This window comes from Microcaecilia unicolor, chromosome 8, assembly GCF_901765095.1.
Source record: "Microcaecilia unicolor chromosome 8, aMicUni1.1, whole genome shotgun sequence".
In the NCBI taxonomy this organism is placed as follows: Eukaryota; Metazoa; Chordata; class Amphibia; order Gymnophiona; family Siphonopidae; genus Microcaecilia; species Microcaecilia unicolor.
Window position 1 is genome coordinate 169,264,915 of NC_044038.1, and position 19,547 is coordinate 169,284,461.

A 19,547-nucleotide genomic window follows, 5' to 3' on the forward strand; every position below is an offset into this window, starting at 1 on the left:
TTGAAACAGCTTTAGACTGGTTACAGATGGACCAACAAAAAAAAAAAAAAAAAAAAAAAAAAACCCGACAATGTGCATGCAGCAGCGCATAGGTTTGCTTGCTTTGGTTTGAGTAAACGGGGATGACGGCTGCGCAGGGAAGGGGAAACTCACACTCTCCTAATTGTCTTCCTTGCTTACATAGGCTCACTTCCACTTCTGTCTATTAAACGTCCTTGGGAGTTCCTCGCGAATTACGTCCATCCCCGCGGGATCCCCGCAAACCCCGTCCTCGCGCAGCTCCCTTGTTCCAACTTGTCTCTAAGATCACACACACCCAGGCTCCACAGCAACTGCCTTCTCCGACGCAACGTCCACCACCCACCAGCACAGCAGTGCAGCGTCCTCCAACTGCTGCTCTCCTCTCTGACGTAACTTCCTGTTTCCGGCAAGGCGGGACGCATCCGAGAGGGAGAGTGAGGGAAGTTGTGTCAGAGAGGGGGACAGGGCACCGGAGAAGGAAAGCTGCTGGACTGCCGGTGGGTGACCTCAGGTATGAATTTGAGAGGGGGAGACCTGTTCGGCCGGGGAGAGTGAAAGGCAGAGGGAGACATGGCGGACCGGTCCCAGAATGCGGGTGAAGCGGGTGCTCGGTGTGTGAGGGCAGCTGAATACGTGTGGTCTCGGTGTCTCCGCGCTTCTTTCCCTTCCCTGTTTTCAGCTTTGTGATAGGCGTAGAGACAGGCAGAAGTCGGGGGCAGTCGAGTTGCAGCGGTCACTGGCTTTCTGTTGAACTGGACAGGTGTCTGTGCGCGCCTGTTTACAGGCTTGAATCAGATTGCGGCAAATGCGTTTTACCCTAGGGACAAACACCTACCAGCGCTTTCCTTTTTCGTTTTTAAACTTGTAGGCACCCACTTTCTAACTAATTGTACAGGCTGGTAATTTAATTGCCCAGCATCATAAAGTGTTGGATACTCAATAGCCGTTTTATTATCAGCTTGCAGTGTGTGCCCGAGAATAAGGTGCACATCTGTCCTCTTTATTTTACATCCGGACGATTCAAAGGGGATGAGGGAGATTGTGTTAATTGATGTAAGCCGATGATTATATGTTTGAGGAGGTTGTTGTTTTCTCTCCTTTTCCCTCTTCTCCCAAGAGGATAGAAAGCAAAAAAAGAAAATGCTGTTCAGTGCGCGAAATTTTCAGGTCCTTGGCACAAAATAAAGATCTACATTTGTAGATCGCTTGAAAGCACTTAAGTGGATTTTCAGCCCTCTAAAACCAGGGATAGACTGACAGTGGTTGCCCCCCCCCCCCCAGGCAGTAAAGGTCATTGCCTGCTGCCCCCCTCCCGCACACTAGAGCCCCCCCCCCCCCCCACACACCCCCTGAGTTAAAGTGGGCCCTCCCTGGTCCTACCTTGAAGGATCCTGGTGGTCTTGTGGCTTTTTGTGGGGGGCAGGAAAGAACTGGGGTTCTTTCCTGCCCACTATCGCTACTGTGTCCAGTGCCCAGAGTTGCCAGATTGTGAAAATTTTGCCAGCCCAATTCATGCCCAAAATTACCCCAACAATTTTGACAAAAAGAGCTCTATATGTGTGTGTGTGTGTGTGGGGGGGGTGGGGGGGGGGTTCTTCCAGTCAAGATACTATGACCTAGAGATAAGTATTTGTTTATGATAAAAGGCTTTCAACCAGACATTTAGTAAACAATCTACAAACAGTGGATGGTAAATATACAAAAGGCCACCATTCTATTTACAAATAGCCAGGAAAAAGAGCCACCAAGAGAGAAAATATAAATTTACAAACTCAGCAAAGGGCTGATGACAAACTAGGCTTGATTTCTGTTGCAAACAGGTGCTCAAAAACTACAGCACTGCTTGTTTACTATAAGATACCATAAAGAATGATGAACACAGAGCATAAATTAAATTCTTTCATTGATAGGTGACCAATGTAGATTCTTAAGAAGACGAGATGCTTTAACGTAATGTGGCAGTCTATGTATAAGGCAGGCAGCCGTGTTTTGTGCGGTTTTGTAGTTTTCTTAATACCTGCATAAATTGAATTGCAATAATCAAATAATTGCAAAGTAAGGTCCCCTTGTATCAAGCCGTGCTAGTAATGCTGACACAGCCCATTGACTTTGCTGTGTTGGTATTGCCGTGCAGCAGCCGCTAGCAAGACTTAAAAAGGGGAACTAATTTTGATACGTATTTAAGTATTGCAAGTCATAACCTAATATACTGATTTCAATAATGATAAATATTGGGAGTTTGATTCCAACCCTAGTACCTTTCTCCCTAGAACATGAAAGATCAGAAATGGCCAGATTGGTTGGTCAGATTAATTCCATTTTTTGGTAATTTTGACTTTGTTTTTGCTTTATGCTTTCTGTTAGGGATGGCACCTTTGGATTTGAATTGAGCATTTTATCATTTTACATTATTGGATTTCATGAAATAATGGAAAGTAAGCTCTACATGGGTTTTTAGCAAGATCTAGAAAACGTGTGTCTTACCAAAATCATTCCAGGAGCCAAGTTACTGGGGTACCTACAATTCAGAAAAGCAACATAAATTAAATATATAATGCTAAAAAATAACAAAAGAAGAGAAAAAAATAAGGTAAACACGCCAAACAAAATAAGCAGAATAGCAACTAGAAAATGAAGAAAACAATTTCCATAGCCTAAGTTTTCTAATTGTATTTTCACCTTGTCATTGAATAAAAAGAATTAGATTTGATTACATCGTTTAGCAAAACAGTGCTTTAAGCATAGTTGCCAAGGGCCATGTACAAATATATAACATGAATAGGGAATCTCCATGTCTGTATCTTTACTCTGGAAATTGTAGTAGGTTTTGTTGTCAAACTTGTTTCCTACTTTTGGGGTCACAGTGAATCTTGAAGTAATCCCATCAGATTCAAGAATGTAAGTAAGATTGTTGTGTGCTTGGTGCTTAGCAACAGGTAAGGAAGGAATTAGGTTTTATATCTTGGTCCCCTTCCATTGCATTGCTAAAGAGTTTGAGGAAGGAAAAGGTCAGAGTAGCAGAAGGGCAGCAGTTGGGCACCCTGGGTGATCATTGCCAATATTATCTGTCACAGATCATGAACAGAATACAGTAAAACAATTTTATATTAAAAAATTGAATTTCAATTCTTCAAGGTAACATTTACTTTTGAAGCCATGAGACTAATTTAATTTCATGAAGTACAGAACAGGTGCTGGAGGCAAAATTTATGCAGCCTTTTTAATATCCCTGAATAAACCTTTGGTGTTTGGCCTTTCCAATAAAAATGATTTTTGACCAAAGACAGTATTTTGTAATGAGCTCATATGAAGGAATTGAGATGCTGAAGCCACACTTCCGAGTACCATTGGTGGATTGTTTCACAAGTTTTTGATGAATTTGTGAGCATGTTGCAACAGAAGTCACAAAAGTGTGTGGCGCTGGTCAAACGAAAGGCACATAAAAGTCAATTCTGTAAGCTGGTGCCTAAATTTAAGCAATCAGTAAACGGCTCAGCACTGTGGGACCTCAGAAACCCAACACAGTGCCATGTTTTTTATGCAGCCTGTCACAAGCTGTATCCAGCCCCCACCAAATAGTGATCAAGAGTGATTTGTTCCAAAAAAGTAGCCCTTGATAAACTTGGGTCCCGTCAGGTTTGGGATTCTGAAAGCTAAGACAAACTTCTTGTGTTTGAGTTTTTGGCTGCTTGTTAAGTTTGATGAAGTGTTAAAACCAAAAAAAGAATTTGAGTGAGGGTCAATGTCCCTGTTTGATAGTGTTGATACACTGTATACCTTTAAATTTATAAGTATTGTGGAGGTTTTTGTAGGAATGAGGAATAATACCTGGAACCAGAAACCACAGATTAATAAACTGGAAACTTAATTGGCACCACTGATTGGCAGTTAAACACATAAGTGCAAGGTACTGTTCCATAAACAGTGCACATATACTGCTTAGCGAGCAGCTGTCGGGGGGTGGGGACATAAACATGAGCATATCATGGATGTGTCACCAAGTAACGCGCACATTGTATGACACACTTAGGTATGCCCATTTACAGCAGCCATTGACCTGACCTAAGTAGGCATGCAGTGTAGATGAAACCTCAGAGTTGTGCATTACTATGGTGTGTTTGTTAAACAAATAGAGGATTTTGTGCAGGGCTACTGCTGAAAGATCAATGTAATGTGCATGAGATACCTTAAGTGGCTGGGTTTTATTTCCATACTTCAGCATGCATATATTTGATGAAATTACAAGAAAATACTTTTAAAACAAATAGGTGGAAATATTTTTTCACTCGAAGAATTTAAGCTCTGGAACTTGCTGCTGGAGGATGTGGTAACAGCAGTTAACGTATCTGGGTTTAAAATAATGTTTGGATAAGTTCCTGGAGGAAAAGCCCATAGTCTGTTATTGAGATAGACATGGGGGAAGCCACTGCTGTCCCAGGATTGGTAGCATGGAATGCTGTTTCTAATTTGAGTTTCTGTCAAGTACTTGTGGCCTGGATTGGCCACTGTTGGAAGCAGGTTACTGAGCTAGATGGAAAATAAAAAAAAATGGACCATTAGTCTGACCCAGTAGGGCTATTCTTATTACAAAGGAGGTAGGAAAGACTTATATGCATGCTGAAGTATGGAAAAAAAAACCCAACCACTTAAGGTATCTCATGCACATTACATTGATCTCTCAGCAGTAGCCCTGCACAAAATGCGCTATTTGTTTAATAAACACACTATAGCAGTGCACAACTCTGAGGTTTCATCTACACTGCATGCCTACTTAGGTCAATGGCTGCTGTAAGTGGGCATGCCTAAGTGTGTATTTGTTATGCTATTTATTTAGCTGTTGCCTTTTTCCAAGGTGAGTTACATTTAGGTAAGTAGGTGTTTTCCTATCCCAAGAGGGAGTTTGTACCTGATTCAACAGAAAGTTAAGTGATTTGTTAAAGGTCACAAGGAGCCACAGTGGAATTTGAATTGCACACCCCTAGTTCTCAACCTGCTGCTGTAAACATTAGATGACAGCTTGACTAAGAAAGAGTAATCTAATAGTTAGAGCTAAAGAGGAAAAAAAATTGGGATGACCTGGTGACAGAGCTATACCCTGGAACATGGAAGATCTGGGTCTGGTTCCAAGATCATCTCTTCTGTTCACAAGGTCAGTTGAGACTGAGGGTGGTCTGACGTCAATGTTCGCAGCCCATATGGTGGAGGAAATCCATCATTTCACAGACGCATCACCTAGTGGCCAGACTTAAGGTTTGCATTAACTGGTTTCAAAGGAAGCCACAGTTTGTGGAGTGTCGTGGAAGACTGTCATTGCAGTGGATGGGCAGAGCTGGGGGGAGGTGGGATTAAGATGAGTGTTTTGCCAAGGGTTCTTTATTATTTCCAGGTATTACCATTGAGATTGTCCAGGTTGGTACTATATCAATTTCAGAAGGCTATTTATGGGTTTGTGTGGATAGGTAAGTGACATAGAAGTTAATGAGAAGACTGTGGAAAAGGAGGAGTGGGGGGGGGGGGAGGTTCCTTACCAAATTTTACTTTGTATTATTTGGAAGGAGGATCAGGATTAATGTGGTGCAGGCAGAGTGTTACTGGAGGTATTATGGAGTGGTAGTCATGCATAATAAGGAGGACTTGTGAGAATCTGTTCATAAAGCATTACCTTACAATGTGGGAGGAGTTGTTAGCGCAGATACATTTAAAATGTAAAATGTTTGGTAGGGTGTTCAGTTTGGAGCAGGAGTTACTGGGTTCAGATTATTATACTGCTACAAATCATTTCTATAGCGCTACCAGTCGTACGCAGCGCTTCACATTATAAGGTGGTTAGTAGATAGGCCAAGAAGGGACTAGTTAGGTTTCAACAGCTAGTGTGTGTGTGTGTGTGGGGGGGGGGGGGTTAGATTCTTTAGTGTCTTGTAGGCCCAGTATGGGTTGAATTTTGTGATACGATAGGGCTGTTCCTGATTCAGTTGATGATAAAGAGGGGATAGTATGCTGAGTGAGGATGAGGTGGTTAAGAGTTTTCCAGCATGGTGGGATATATTAGCATCGAGGAAAGGGGCAATCACACTTTCTCCGAGGACAAGCAGGCTGCTTGTTCTCACTGATGGGTGTCGTCCATGGCAGCCCCTCCAATCGGAAACTTCACTAGCAAAGGCCTTTGCTAGCTCTCGCGCGCCCATGCGCACCGCGCATGCGCGGCCGTCTTCCCGCCCGAACCGGCTCGTGTTCGTCAGTCTTCTTTTGTCCGCGCTCGGGACGGTCGTGTTTTGCCGCAGTTTCGAGTGTTCACGAAGTGCCTAGCTGTGGTAGCAGCAGCGCTTCGCAGGCTCGGAGTGCACGTGTTCCCTTATCTCGACGATTGGCTGGTGAAGAACACTTCCGAGGCAGGAGCTCTACAGTCCATGCAGATGACTATTCGACTCCTGGAGCTACTAGGGTTTGTAATAAATTACCCAAAGTCCCACCTTCTCCCAGTACAGAGACTCGAATTCATAGGAGCTCTGCTGGATTCTCGGACAGCTCGTGCCTATCTCCCAGAGACGAGGGCCAACAATCTGCTGTTCCTCGTCTCCCGGGTACGAGCGTCCCAGCAGATCACAGCTTGGCAGATGTTGAGATTGCTTGGCCACATGGCCTCCACAGTCCATGTGACTCCCATGGCTCGTCTTCACATGCGATCTGCTCAATGGACCCTAGCTTCCCAGTGGTGTCAGGCTGCAGGGGATCTAGAGGACGTGATCCACCTGTCCACGAGTTTTCTCAAATCCCTGTACTGGTGGACGATTTGGGCCAATTTGACTCTGGGACGCCCCTTCCAAATTCCTCAGCAACAAAAGGTGCTGACCACGGATGCGTCTCTCCTGGGGTGGGGAGCTCATGTCGATGGACTTCACACCCAAGGAAGCTGGTCCCTCCAGGAACGCGATCTGCAGATCAATCTTCTGGAGTTACGAGCGGTCTGGAACGCTCTGAAGGCTTTCAGAGATCGGCTGTCCCATTAAATTATCCAAATTCAGACAGACAACCAGGTTGCCATGTATTACATCAACAAGCAGGGGGGCACCGGATCTCGCCCCCTGTGTCAGGAAGCCGTCAGCATGTGGCTCTGGGCTCGCCGTTACGGCATGTGGTTCCAAGCCACATATCTGGCAGGCATAAACAACAGTCTAGCCGACAGGTTGAGCAGGATTATGTAACCTCACGAGTGGTCGCTCAATTCCGGAGTAGTGCGCCAGATCTTCCAAGTGTGGGGCACCCCCTTGGTAGATCTCTTCGCATCTCGAGCCAACCACAAGGTCCCTCAGTTCTGTTCCAGACTTCAGGCCCACGGTCGACTAGCATCGGATGCCTTCCTCCTGGATTGGGGGGAAGGTCTGCTGTATGCTTATCCTCCCATACCTCTGGTGGGGAAGACTTTGTTGAAACTCAAGCAAGACCGGGGCACCATGATTCTGATTGCTCCCTTTTGGCCGTGTCAGATCTGGTTCCCTCTTCTTCTGGAGTTGTCCTCCGAAGAACCATGGAGATTGGAGTGTTTTCCGACCCTCATCACACAGGACGAAGGGGTGCTTCTGCATCCCAACCTCCAGTCTCTGGCTCTCAGGGCCTGGATGTTGAGAGCGTAGACTTTGCCTCTTTGGGTCTGTCAGAGGGTGTCTCCCGTGTCTTGCTTGCTTCCACTAAGAGGAGTTACTTCTTTTTATGGAGGAGGTTTGCCATCTGGTGTGACAGCAAGGCCTTAGATCCTCGCTCTTGTCCTACACAGACCCTGCTTGACTACCTTCTGCACTTGTCTGAGTCTGGTCTCAAGACCAACTCTGTAAGGGTTCACCTTAGCGCAATTAGTGCACACCATTACCGTGTGGAAGGTAAGCCGATCTCAGGACAGCCTTTAGTTGTTCGCTTCATGAGAGGTTTGCTTTTGTCAAAGCCCCCCGTCAAACCTCCTACAGTGTCATGGGATCTCAATGTCGTTCTCACCCAGCTGATGAAACCTCCTTTTGAGCCACTGAACTCCTGCCATCTGAAGTACTTGACCTGGAAGGTCATTTTCTTGGTGGCAGTTACTTCAGCTTGTAGAGTCAGTGAGCTTCAGGCCCTGGTAGCCCAGGCCCCTTACACCAAATTTCATCATAACAGAGTAGTCCTCCGCACTCACCCTAAGTTCTTGCCGAAGGTAGTGTCGGAGTTCCATCTGAACCAGTCAATTGTCTTGCCAACATTTTTTCCCCGTCCTCATTCCTGCCCTGCTGAACGTCAGCTGCACACATTGGACTGCAAAAGAGCATTGGCCTTCTATCTGGAGCGGACACAGCCCAACAGACAGTCCGCCCAATTGTTTGTTTCTTTTGATCCCAACAGGAGGGGAGTGGCTGTGGGGAAACGCACCATATCCAATTGGCTAGCAGATTGCATTTCCTTCACTTACGCCCAGGCTGGGCTGGCTCTTGAGGGTCATGTCACGGCTCACAATGTCAGAGCCATGGCTGCGTCAGTGGCCCACTTGAAGTCAGCCACTATTGAAGAGATCTGCAAAGCTGCGACGTGGTCATCTGTCCACACATTCACATCTCATTACTGCCTGCAGCAGGATACCCGACGCGACAGTCGGTTCGGGCAGTCAGTTCGGGGTTTAGAATCCAACTCCACCCCCCTAGGCCCATGTTTTATTCTGTTCCAGGCTACACTCTCTGTTAGTTGGATAAGTTTTTAGGTCAATCTCAGTTATGTCCTCGCCGTTGCGAGGCCCAATTGACCATGTTTTTTGTTTTGAGTGAGCCTGGGGGCTAGGGATACCCCATCAGTGAGAACAGGCAGCCTGCTTGTCCTCGGAGAAAGCGAATGCTACATACCTGTAGAAGGTATTCTCCAAGGACAGCAGGCTGATTGTTCTCACAAACCTGCCCGCCTCCCCTTTGGAGTTGTGTCTTCCCTTGTCTTTGTCTTGCTACTTACGGGACTGACGAACATGAGCCGGTTCGGGCGGGAAGACGGCCGCGCATGCGTGGTGCGCATGGGCGCGCGAGAGCTAGCAAAGGCCTTTGCTAGTGAAGTTTCCGATTGGAGGGGCTGCCGTGGACGTCACCCATCAGTGAGAACAATCAGCCTGCTGTCCTCGGAGAATACCTTCTACAGGTATGTAGCATTCGCTTTATTTATAGGTTTCTCAGGGATGAGTGTAAAATATCTGCAAAGGTTGAGTGTATGGGAGAGAAATTTGGGAAGGATCTTTGAACAGTAGTGAATGGAAAAGGATATTTTAAAGAAGTAAGTAAAACTTCTATTTGTGCCTCCTTAACCGAGAATGCATATAAGATCTTTGTATCATAGGTATTTGACACCAGTGCAGCTTTGTAGGTAGTATCCGTTGGGGCTGGATACTTGTTGGAAGAGGCGTAGACAGATTGGCATTTTCTGGCATCTCTGGTGGGAGTGCAGTAAGGTTCAAACTTTCTGGGGGGCAGATACTTCAGAGCTGAAGGGTCTTTTACAGGTTCCACTTGTCTTGATTCCTGAATTATTGTTGTTGGGGATGGTGTCAACTCAAATGTCAAAGGGAGCAAGAAAGGTTTTGAAAATAGATTTATCTGCAGCTTGATGTGCATACTTTGCCCGGTATCGAAAGCAAGATTTTGAGCCTGATCTTCCTTATTGGAAAATAAAGTTTCAGTATATTTGGATTATAGAAAAGTTGACTGATGCTGCAGAGGAGTGGAGAATTACTTCATTGTTTTTAAAAGTTTGAAATTTGTTTCTGGTGTATTTGGTGAAAAGTTACAATAAAGACTGAAATTAAAAAAAAAAAAAAAAATCTTGTGCTGTGATTTGCTGGGTCTAGCATTTCCTCTGTTTGCTGGTTGTGGAGGTGACATTCATAGGCCCTGTGGTAAGGGGATGGTCCCAGTCATTGCTCTGTGGTAACACCTGACTGGGACAAGAGTACATATATACTGGGTTCCAGAGAGAATCATCTTCTGTGGCTCTCCTCCAACGGCTTAGTTAGGGAAGACTTTAAAAATAAGAAAAAGGACCTTTGATAGTTGTGAATGAAGACCTGTGATGCCAAAGCCCAACAATTCTCGAAACTCAAAGCAGCAGGAGAAAACGCAGACAAACATTTCAGCTAAGGAGTATTTACCAAAATATGGTGTTGCATGTTGTCCCTATCGAGATTGAGGTCTAATTACTAATAATTCATGGCAACTCTAGTTAGCACATTTTGAAAGTGAGATCCCAGCAGAGTATTGTTCTTTTTATGAGCTTTATTTTCGCTGTGCAAAGAAAAAATGGAAAATAAGGGACACTGGGCTAGATGAACTAAGCTTTCAGATCTTAAAATGTGGGAAGCGATCTGCTGTTGCCTGCTGCAGCGCCTTCACTCGGAGGTGAGAGGCACTGTGAGGGCCTGGTGGCAGACGGGGGGGGGGGGGGGTGAGTGGATGGGGGGAGCGGCGACGACCTCAACCTCGGGGGGGGGGCCCAGGACGTGGAGGATGGCGGGGAGGCCGGGGCTGTGGGAAGCTGTGCTTTCAATGTAGGGAGGAGCAGCGACGATGACCTTGGGGGGGGGGGGGGGGGGGGCGGCGGAAGGGAAAAAAAAAGCCAAGTGCTCGTCAGAGACGTCCATAAAGAACCCCTCCCCCAATAATAAAAACGTCCTTTTTGGATGTCCTTCACTCAGCTGAGAAACCTGGGAGCCAATCACAGCACGTTTAGCTCAGCTAAACGCGTTGTGATTGGCTCAAAGACTTCAAAGTCTCTTAGCTGAGTGAAGTACATCCAAAAAGGACTTTATTATTGGGGGGGGGGGGGGGCATCCGAAAAGGACGTCTTTTTGGATGGACGTCCTCAACTGCACTCCTGCTGCGATCGAGCCGCATCACAGAGGAGTATTTGGCATGCGCAGAGCAGCCAGCATAACGCTTGGCTGCTCTGCGCATGCTCGACCGGCCAACTGTTTACCGATGGAATAGAGAATGCAAGTGAGCTACAATGAGCATCTCATTTGCATTCCTTTTCCTTGATGCATGCCCGTTCCTTACCGATTCGGTAAGGGAAGGGCTTTACTGATTTTTTAGTGCATATTGGCCACTGTTCTAAAACTTCTCTGCTTTAATTTACTGGCAGAAGTCGCTGTGGGAATGTAAACCATTGATCAGAGTCAGCACTGTGCTATAGAGAACCTGATTAGCGAGTGTGAACTGCTTGACTTAACAGCGCATTAGTTTTTAAATCCACTACTGGATAATTATGTTGAAGTCAGTTAATGACTCAACCTTGTTATACAATATAATGAAACAACATTAGCTGTTGAGAATGCAGGTAGACAAGGAGTTCTCTCAGCATCTCGAAATGGAAATCACACAGTTGTAAAAAAACATATTACAGAATAAAGATGACTGAGGAAGACAATGGCAAACCACCCTACTAATAATCTGCAAAGAAACCTTCATGGAAGTGGCAGCCCCCATAAGTCATTCATGACTAGTTACTTGCATGCAGGGTATATTGCCTTTACTTAAGTATGCATTTTATTCAGATGAACATTGCCACAGTGTTATAAGGCTGCCGTTCTGTAGAATATACCAAATAACAATATAGAGCTCAGTGAGGTGCCCTTTTACTAAGCCACGGGAGGGCCTACGCGTGTGCAGTGTGTGTAAAACGGGACTACCGCCAGGCTAGAATCCCCCCCCCCCCCCCCCCCCCCGTTGGTATTTTTGGATTTGGCGCTCACTCATTCTGGCAGTAGAAATAATTTTTGTATTTTCTACTGCGTGCGGTGTTTCTGTCGGTAATCAGTAGTTGGCGCACGCTGAACGGTTACCATGAGTGTAACGCGTGAGCCCTTACCGCTAGATCAGTGGGTGGTGGTAAGGGTTCATGCAGTAAATAGGTGTACGCTAGTTTTATTTTTAGTGCATGCCCTTTCCCCGACCCATTTAAAAAGAAATGCCCTTTTTCCCAGACATGGTAAAAAAATGGCCCGCTGTGCACCAAAAAATAGTCTCCCACACTACCATAGGCCACATTTTACCGCTGCTTAGTAAAAGGACCCCTTATTGAACAGTGAACTGTGCACTTTATAAAAAATGAGGAAAAGACCTCAAATGCCCAGATGGTAATATTTCACAGCGTCTTTATTGGAGCTATGAATTTTATCATCGGTCAAAAACTTTTTTATAGTTTTAATGATTTTTACTCATTTTTAGATATATTTAGTCATGTAAAAATAAATCTTTTTCTTTCACAACTGCAATCAATATTTGCAACTTTAAAACCACTTGAACTAACTTGCACCCAGTGGTGGCCTGTCCGTTTCACATTAGGCTTCATCAGGGGTATGCTTGAGAGATGACATATATTATGGCTATCACAGTCTCTCGCAGAACGGACATTTGAAGAAGCTGTCCTGATACTTTTCTTATTGTTTCTGAACCCACTGTTGAAGCTCTTTAGCATTATTAGTTTTTGGCCATTGACCAAGTTTTAATTTTTTTCACAGTGTCCTTTTTTTTTTTTAATCCTGCCCTGTGTTTGGGAGTCTTCCACCCTGAAGACCTGCAAACATTCTGCTTTGGCTATAAGGATCCCAGTCACGATCTGGAAAATTGTGTGTTCTTTATGATTGTTGACAGCTTGACAAAATGACAAGATTGACACTACTGGGACCACTTTCATGGCTTTCTGTCTGCGGTGGTAGTGTACTAGGCTATCCAAGTCATGAGGAAAAATCCTCCATGATTGTTGACAGCTTTACAAAATGACAAGATTGAATGACATTGCTGGGACCACCTTCATGACTTTCCGTCTGCAGTGGTAGTGTACTAGGCTATCCAAGTCATGAGGAAAATGCCTCCATGATTGTTGACAGCTTGACAAAATGACAAGATTGAATGAACCTACTGGGACCACCACCTTCATGGCTTTCTGTCTGTGGTGGTAGTGTACTAGGCTATCCAAGTCATGAGGAAAATGCCTCCATCTTTTATTCAGCTATGAATGTCACATCAGGTAAATACCTCCCACCTGCGTAGAGGCCCAAGAGATCCAGGCACAGAGGAGTATTATATGGAGTTTATTCCTCAGTCTGCTTTTCTGGAGGTTCTAAATTCAGTCAAAGCTTCCCTTGCACAGGGCGTACAGTACTTTAGTGTATGCCTGCTTCTGTGCAGTCAGTGCACTTATCCCCCACATATTCTTAGCACAGTGGTATTGCTCACAACCAGTAAAGCCTTTCAGGTGAAAATGGATCTGGAGAGACCTTATGATGAATCACTGCCGACTTTCACTGGGCAGTCATCAGACCAGACCATTACTTCTTTCTCTGCACAGTGCCAGCAGTTTTCAACATTCCCATTTTGTAGAGATGCTGCCAATTTATCTCTTCTTATGGAATATGCTCCAGAAAGGCTCCCTAAGGCAGAATCTCCTTTTTTGGTTGTGAGTGAGATCATTACTTGCATAGTAGAAATGTGAATTCTGTCTTCAAACTCAGACATTATAGTATTGTCCTGTTATACAGTTCATTTCAGCATTCTACTGTATGTGTTCATTCATTATTCTGTGCCTGGTGATAGTGGTGCTGGCTAACAGGCAAAGTACTACTAAAAGGCTTTAACATGTTCTGCAGTAGCCTGTTTTTCAAATTCTAAGCAAATGGTAGGGTTTAGTGCCATTTAGAGAAAGGGCCCCAAAATCTGTGGGGACGTGAAGGAGTTAATGGATTTTCCAAACGAACTCAGGCAAACTTTTCCATCAGATTCAATCAGACTGAAATTCAGCTGATTCAAGTTTGATATATAATCACCATAAGGACTAAGTGACAAGTAAAAGGACATATGTGTAAATGACATTTTCAGTGAGTCAGCAAAACTAACATAACTGTGCAGGTAAAACTGAGAATTTAATTAGTTTGGTTATATTTAGTATATCTGTCTTCAGCCAGACAGAGTTCTATCACTGGAGTTCATTAATTTTTCACATACAGGTGTAATTGACTGGTGGGTGTTTGGTGTATTCAGACTGAAATGAGTACACTGTCAAAAAAACATGCAGGAATAATGTTTGGAAATATGTATTTTCTTGCATGTAATTTATCTTGCATAATTTTGTTGTGTGACTGGGTTTTATGGAATCTAAAGAATGCCAAACCACATAACATTTTGGAAAATACTGTAAAAAAAGAAACCATTTCTGAGGTCAACCAAATGAGATTCTGCTTTGTTTTCATCGTCCTGTTAATGCAAACAGATTTGGGGCCCTGTTTACTAAGCCGCATTGCAGGCCCGCTGGTGTTTTCAGCGCACGCTAATGCTAAAGACACCCATATATTCCTATGGATGTCTCTAGCTTTAGCGCATACTAAAAATGCTAGCACACCTTAGTAAACAGGGCCCTTGGTTTTATGTAACATTCCTTTGAGGATTCCCAAGTTTGAGAGTAACAGATACATTTTTATTGACCCTGATCAGTTAGGATTATTTCTTCAAAGAAAAATGCAATAATGTCATTGTTTTCTGTTGGTTAGTGCAACTTAGAATTAGGTGACATATTGTTTTAGGCTGCAGTGCTTTTCTGCCTTTGGACCTACCTCCACTGTTGTGAACTGGAAGAAACACAACAACTTGTACTGCAGCATTTTCTATTGCAGGTTCTCTTCTACAGAACAAGGTGCCAGGGAGTTTGCACCTAGTCTTGGACATTGCCAGGTTTCAGAGGCAGCTAAAATTGTACCTGTTTTTACATGCTTTAATTTTGAGACTGAGCTTGAAGGCAGTGCAATATGTGAAATATAGAGTAGGTTGTTTGTTGATGTTTTTTAAGCTATATAGGTAAGGGATTAAGGGTAATGCATTTGATATACCACCCTTCTGTGGTACAACCAAAAGCAGATACTTTCTCCGTCCCTCGTGGGCTCACAGTTAGTTTTTGTACCTGGGGCAGTAGAGGGTTAAGTGGCTTGCTTTTATTTTAACCCACCTAGTTAATAGGCTAGAAATGAGAAAAATAAATATTAATCCAATAAATAGAATCTTTAAAATGTAAACACACATGCCACGAAGGATGGGGAATATTCACATTTAAAGACATTCAAATACCTCAAAAGTAGACATCTCTGCCATACCAAAAGGTGACTGTATCCCTTCAGAATGACACTATTTGCTATTGTCATGCTGTTCCTGCCTTATGAGAGATCACCAGTGAGAGAGGATCCTGGTAAGGATTAGGGCAGAGCCTGTAAGAGCTTATAGTTTTTATTTGCTTGTTTTACAGTGGGTGTCAGCCTAATTTTCGGAATTGAAATTACATTTTTATTTTTATTTCTTTTAATTTTAAAATCCAATTGAAACAAAGACATTTTCATTAAAATGTGCTGTTTCGGTTCAATCAAAAGTACATCCTTATGCTAACTGCTAGTCATTCTGATTTCTTGTGAATGACATAGGAAAGGGTGACTGCTGTGTGTTGATTTGCCTTTTCTTTGCTTTGCAGTGTGCCATTCGTAACCTATAGCAGAAAAGATGTCAAGTAGAGGTGGGAAAAAGAAAATGACCAAGACCTCCCGGTCTTCAAAGGCTGGGGTTATCTTCCCAGTGGGAAGAATGCTACGTTACATTAAAAAAGGGCACCCAAAATACAGAATTGGTGTTGGTGCACCGGTGTACATGGCTGCCGTTTTGGAATACTTGACTGGTAAGTATAGAGCAGTATGAGAGTGCAGATCAACATTTTTAGCAGTAATGCATGTGACAAGCACAGAGGAATCTTATCAGTGGGTAAAGTTGGACTTGCAGTATTGCAATAAGTAGGGGAGATGGGGATGGTAGATGGGCCTCACTGGCATGTTTCTTTATTTCTCTCAAATAAGAGTGAATAAGATGTTCCTAATACAGATTTCTCTAAGTAAACACAGAGACACACACCTTGTATTGTGCTCTTAAAAAATGGTGGCAGCACTGCAAAATATATAGTCATTAATGCTGAATACCCTTGTTTGGTGGCTGTCCTGCAGGCCTAAACAACATTTATTACCCCCAATATGTGTGTGTGTATGTAATGTGTGTGTGTGTGTGTATATATATATATATATATATACTAGTAAAAAAGCCCGTTTCTGAGACGAATGAAGCGGGCGCTAGCAAGGTTTTCCTCGGAGTGTGTATGTTTGAGAGGGAGTGATATCTACACTGACTACATAGTTTGTAACCTTTAGATTGTAAGCTCTTTTGAGCAGGGACGGTCCTTCCCCATGTTAAACTTGTACAGTGCTGCGTAACCCTGGTTTCAGGACCCCCTCCCCCTCCCTCTCCCCTGCCCCCCCCTCCTCCTCCAGCCATGCATGTCCACCGGCCGTCCTCTTCCCCTTTTACTTCCTTTTCTCATCTGTCTTCCCCCCGCCCCTCCCCTTTGGTTTAACTTTTTTTTTCATTTTGATGATTTTTGTTATCCTTTTTTCATTCTTGTTAACCCTTGCCGCCTTCCCCCTTCCCCTACCCCTCCCCTCATCCTTATCGTTCTTCTCTTAGCTACAAAAAAGAGAAAAAAACTTAAATGTGTTTTAACCTGAAATGGTGCACCGTAGACAGCCATTAGGCATTGGCTGTGGGCGTTGCAGCCGCTCCTCCTCTCGCCAGTGACTTCGGTGCGCTCCTGGGTCTTCCTCCAGGGGCAGTGATATTGAGGCGAGAGGAGGAGCAGCTGCAGCGCCCACAGCCAATGCCTGATAGCTGTCTACGGTGCGCGTTTCAGGTTAAAACCCCTTTTTTTGCAGCAGCCGGTCAGCGAGGGAAGGGTGGCGAGGGGGTTGATGTTCCTCGGGGGGGGGGGGGGGGGGCCAGCGGCGATTTGACAGCGGGGTGCGTCGTGGGGTTTGCGGCGGGAGGGTCATTAGCAGGGAGGTGGTGGAGGGCGTTGTTCCCAAGTTGTTGAAGAGAGGGAGGGAGGAGGTGGAGGGCGGTGTTCCTAGGTCGGAGGTAGGTTTGCAGGTGCGTTTTGGGAAGGAGGGTGTGTGAGGATGGCTGTGGCTGGTTGTTGTGGTCCTCTGTTGACTTTGGGTGTGCGATGGTTTTTCTGGGGGGGGGGGGGGTTGTCGCGCGCGTGTGTGTGTGTGTGTGTGTGGTTTAATCTGTTGTTACCGGCAGTATTGATGGTCCTTTCCTTTCTTCGTTTGAAGAAGTTTTTGAGCCTTTGGCGGGGGGGTTTTTTTTTTTTTTACTGTGTTGGAGTTTGCTGGTGCTATTATGCTTTGATTGGGCGCTGACGCTGCTGGAATTTGGAGACGTCATCGTGTTAGCAGAGATACAGAAGCACGAATGCTTCAATGTTTTTGTCCACGCTGCCAGCTTCAGAACGTTGGAGGTGGTTTTTTTTATATATGGGAATTACTCATTGGGTAGCTTTGCCCAGAAGAGTTATTCATCTATAAATGCTTACATCCTCAACCTCTCTCTCTCTACCGCAACTGTCCCTGACACCTTCAAGTATGCTGTTGTCACACCTCTCCTCAAAAAACCTTCACTTGACCCTACCTGTCCCTCCAACTACCGCCCCATCTCCCTCCTACCCTTCCTCTCCAAAATACTTGAACGCGCCGTTCACAGCCGTTGCCTTGATTTTCTCGCCTCTCATACCATCCTCGATCCGCTTCAATCTGGCTTTCGCCCACTTTACTCAACAGAAACAGCATTATCCAAAGTCTGTAATGACCTGTTCCTCGCCAAATCCAAAGGTCATTACTCCATCCTCATTCTCCTCGACCTATCCGCTGCTTTTGACACTGTCAATCACAACTTACTTCTTGACACACTGTCCTCTTTTGGGTTCCAGGGCTCTGTCCTCTCCTGGTTCTCCTCTTATCTCTCCCATCGTACCTTCAGAGTACACTCTCATGGTTCTTCCTCCACCCCTATCCCGCTCTCTGTTGGAGTCCCCCAGGGTTCTGTCCTTGGACCCCTTCTTTTCTCTATCTACACCTCTTCCCTGGGCTCCCTGATCTCGTCTCATGGTTTCCAGTATCATCTTTATGCTGATGACACCCAGCTTTATCTCTCTACACCTGACATCACTGCGGAAACCCAGGCCAAAGTATCGGCCTGCTTATCCGACATTGCTACCTGGATGTCCAACCGCCACCTAAAACTGAACATGGCCAAGACCGAACTTCTTGTCTTCCCACCCAAACCCACTTCTCCTCTACCTCCTCTCTCTATTTGGGTTGATAACACCCTCATCATCCCCGTCTCATCTGCCCACAACCTCGGTGTCATCTTCGACTCCTCCCTCTCCTTCTCTGCGCATATCCAGCAGACAGCCAAGACCTGTCGCTTCTTCCTCTATAACATTAGCAAAATCCGCCCTTTCCTCTCTGAGCACACCACCCGAACTCTCATCCACTCTCTCGTTACCTCTCGCCTTGACTACTGCAACCTACTCCTCACTGGTCTCCCACTTAGCCACCTATCCCCCCTTCAGTCCGTTCAGAACTCTGCTGCACGTCTTATCTTCCGCCTGAACCGATACACTCGTATCACCCCTCTCCTCAAGTCACTTCATTGGCTTCCGATCAGGTACCGCATTCAATTCAAGCTTCTGCTACTAACCTACAAATGTACTCGATCTGCAGCCCCTCCTTACCTCTCAACCCTCATCTCCCCTTACGTTCCTACCCGTAACCTCCGCTCTCAAGACAAATCCCTCCTTTCAGTACCCTTCTCCACCACCGCCAACTCCAGGCTCCGCCCTTTCTACCTCGCCTCAACCCACGCGTGGAACAAACTCCCCGAGCCCATACGCCAGGCCCCCTCCCTGCCCATCTTCAAATCTCTGCTTAAAGCCCACCTCTTCAATGTCGCCTTCGGCACCTAACCTCTACACCTCTACCCAGGAAATCTAGACTGCCCAACTTGACATTTCGTTCTTTAGATTGTAAGCTCCTTTGAGCAGGGACCGTCCTTCTTTGTTTATTTTGTACAGCGCTGCGTAACCCTAGTAGCGCTCTAGAAATGTTAAGTAGTAGTAGTAATATACACTTGTAGATGGCTTTTTATACATGTGCAAACCTTGTAACATGACCTAAATTATTCTACAGAATCTCTGTTCATGGCACATACCTTGACTAAGCATTTTCAGTGAAAAAAAAAAAAGCTGTAAATGTGTTTTTTATTCCAAACCTTTACACACACACTATACGTAATTTTTAATGGCTTGTTCCAGATGGCTTAACTCATATCTGCTACAAACTGCAGATCTGACAGCCTGAGAGTTGACTTGCCAGTTGTATAAACTGTTCCTGATCTGACTCAGAGGAGAAATAATTAAACTCTTCAGGTTTTTAATTAAATGAAAATTGCCTCATAAAATCATTGAGCAAATGTTTGATGCTGTAGAAATAAAAGTCATTCAAGAAAGAGACGGGCAAAAACTCTTTATCCAGGTAGCCACACTGGTCCAAAGTTTCATTCTCTTCATTTTCTAAAATGATAAAAGCATGGCGCCTGCATCTTTTTCAGGCATGAGGC

At 44.9% G+C, this 19,547-nt stretch overlaps 1 protein-coding gene across 5 annotated transcripts in view; it reads left to right on the top strand.

The window, feature by feature from the left end:
• The first annotated feature begins 432 nt into the window (after window positions 1-432).
• Window positions 433-19,547, top strand: part of LOC115475541 (core histone macro-H2A.1) — a 63,464-nt gene continuing 44,349 nt past the window's right edge. For 4 of the 5 annotated variants that reach the window (XM_030211329.1, XM_030211333.1, XM_030211331.1 and 1 more), the window contains exons 1-2: window positions 433-532; window positions 15,523-15,723. In XM_030211329.1, coding sequence (XP_030067189.1) covers window positions 15,552-15,723 — 172 coding nt within the window. In that variant the 5' untranslated portion in view covers window positions 433-532; window positions 15,523-15,551. The remainder of the gene's footprint in view (window positions 533-15,522; window positions 15,724-19,547) is intronic. The other variant, XM_030211330.1, reaches the window with a different exon arrangement.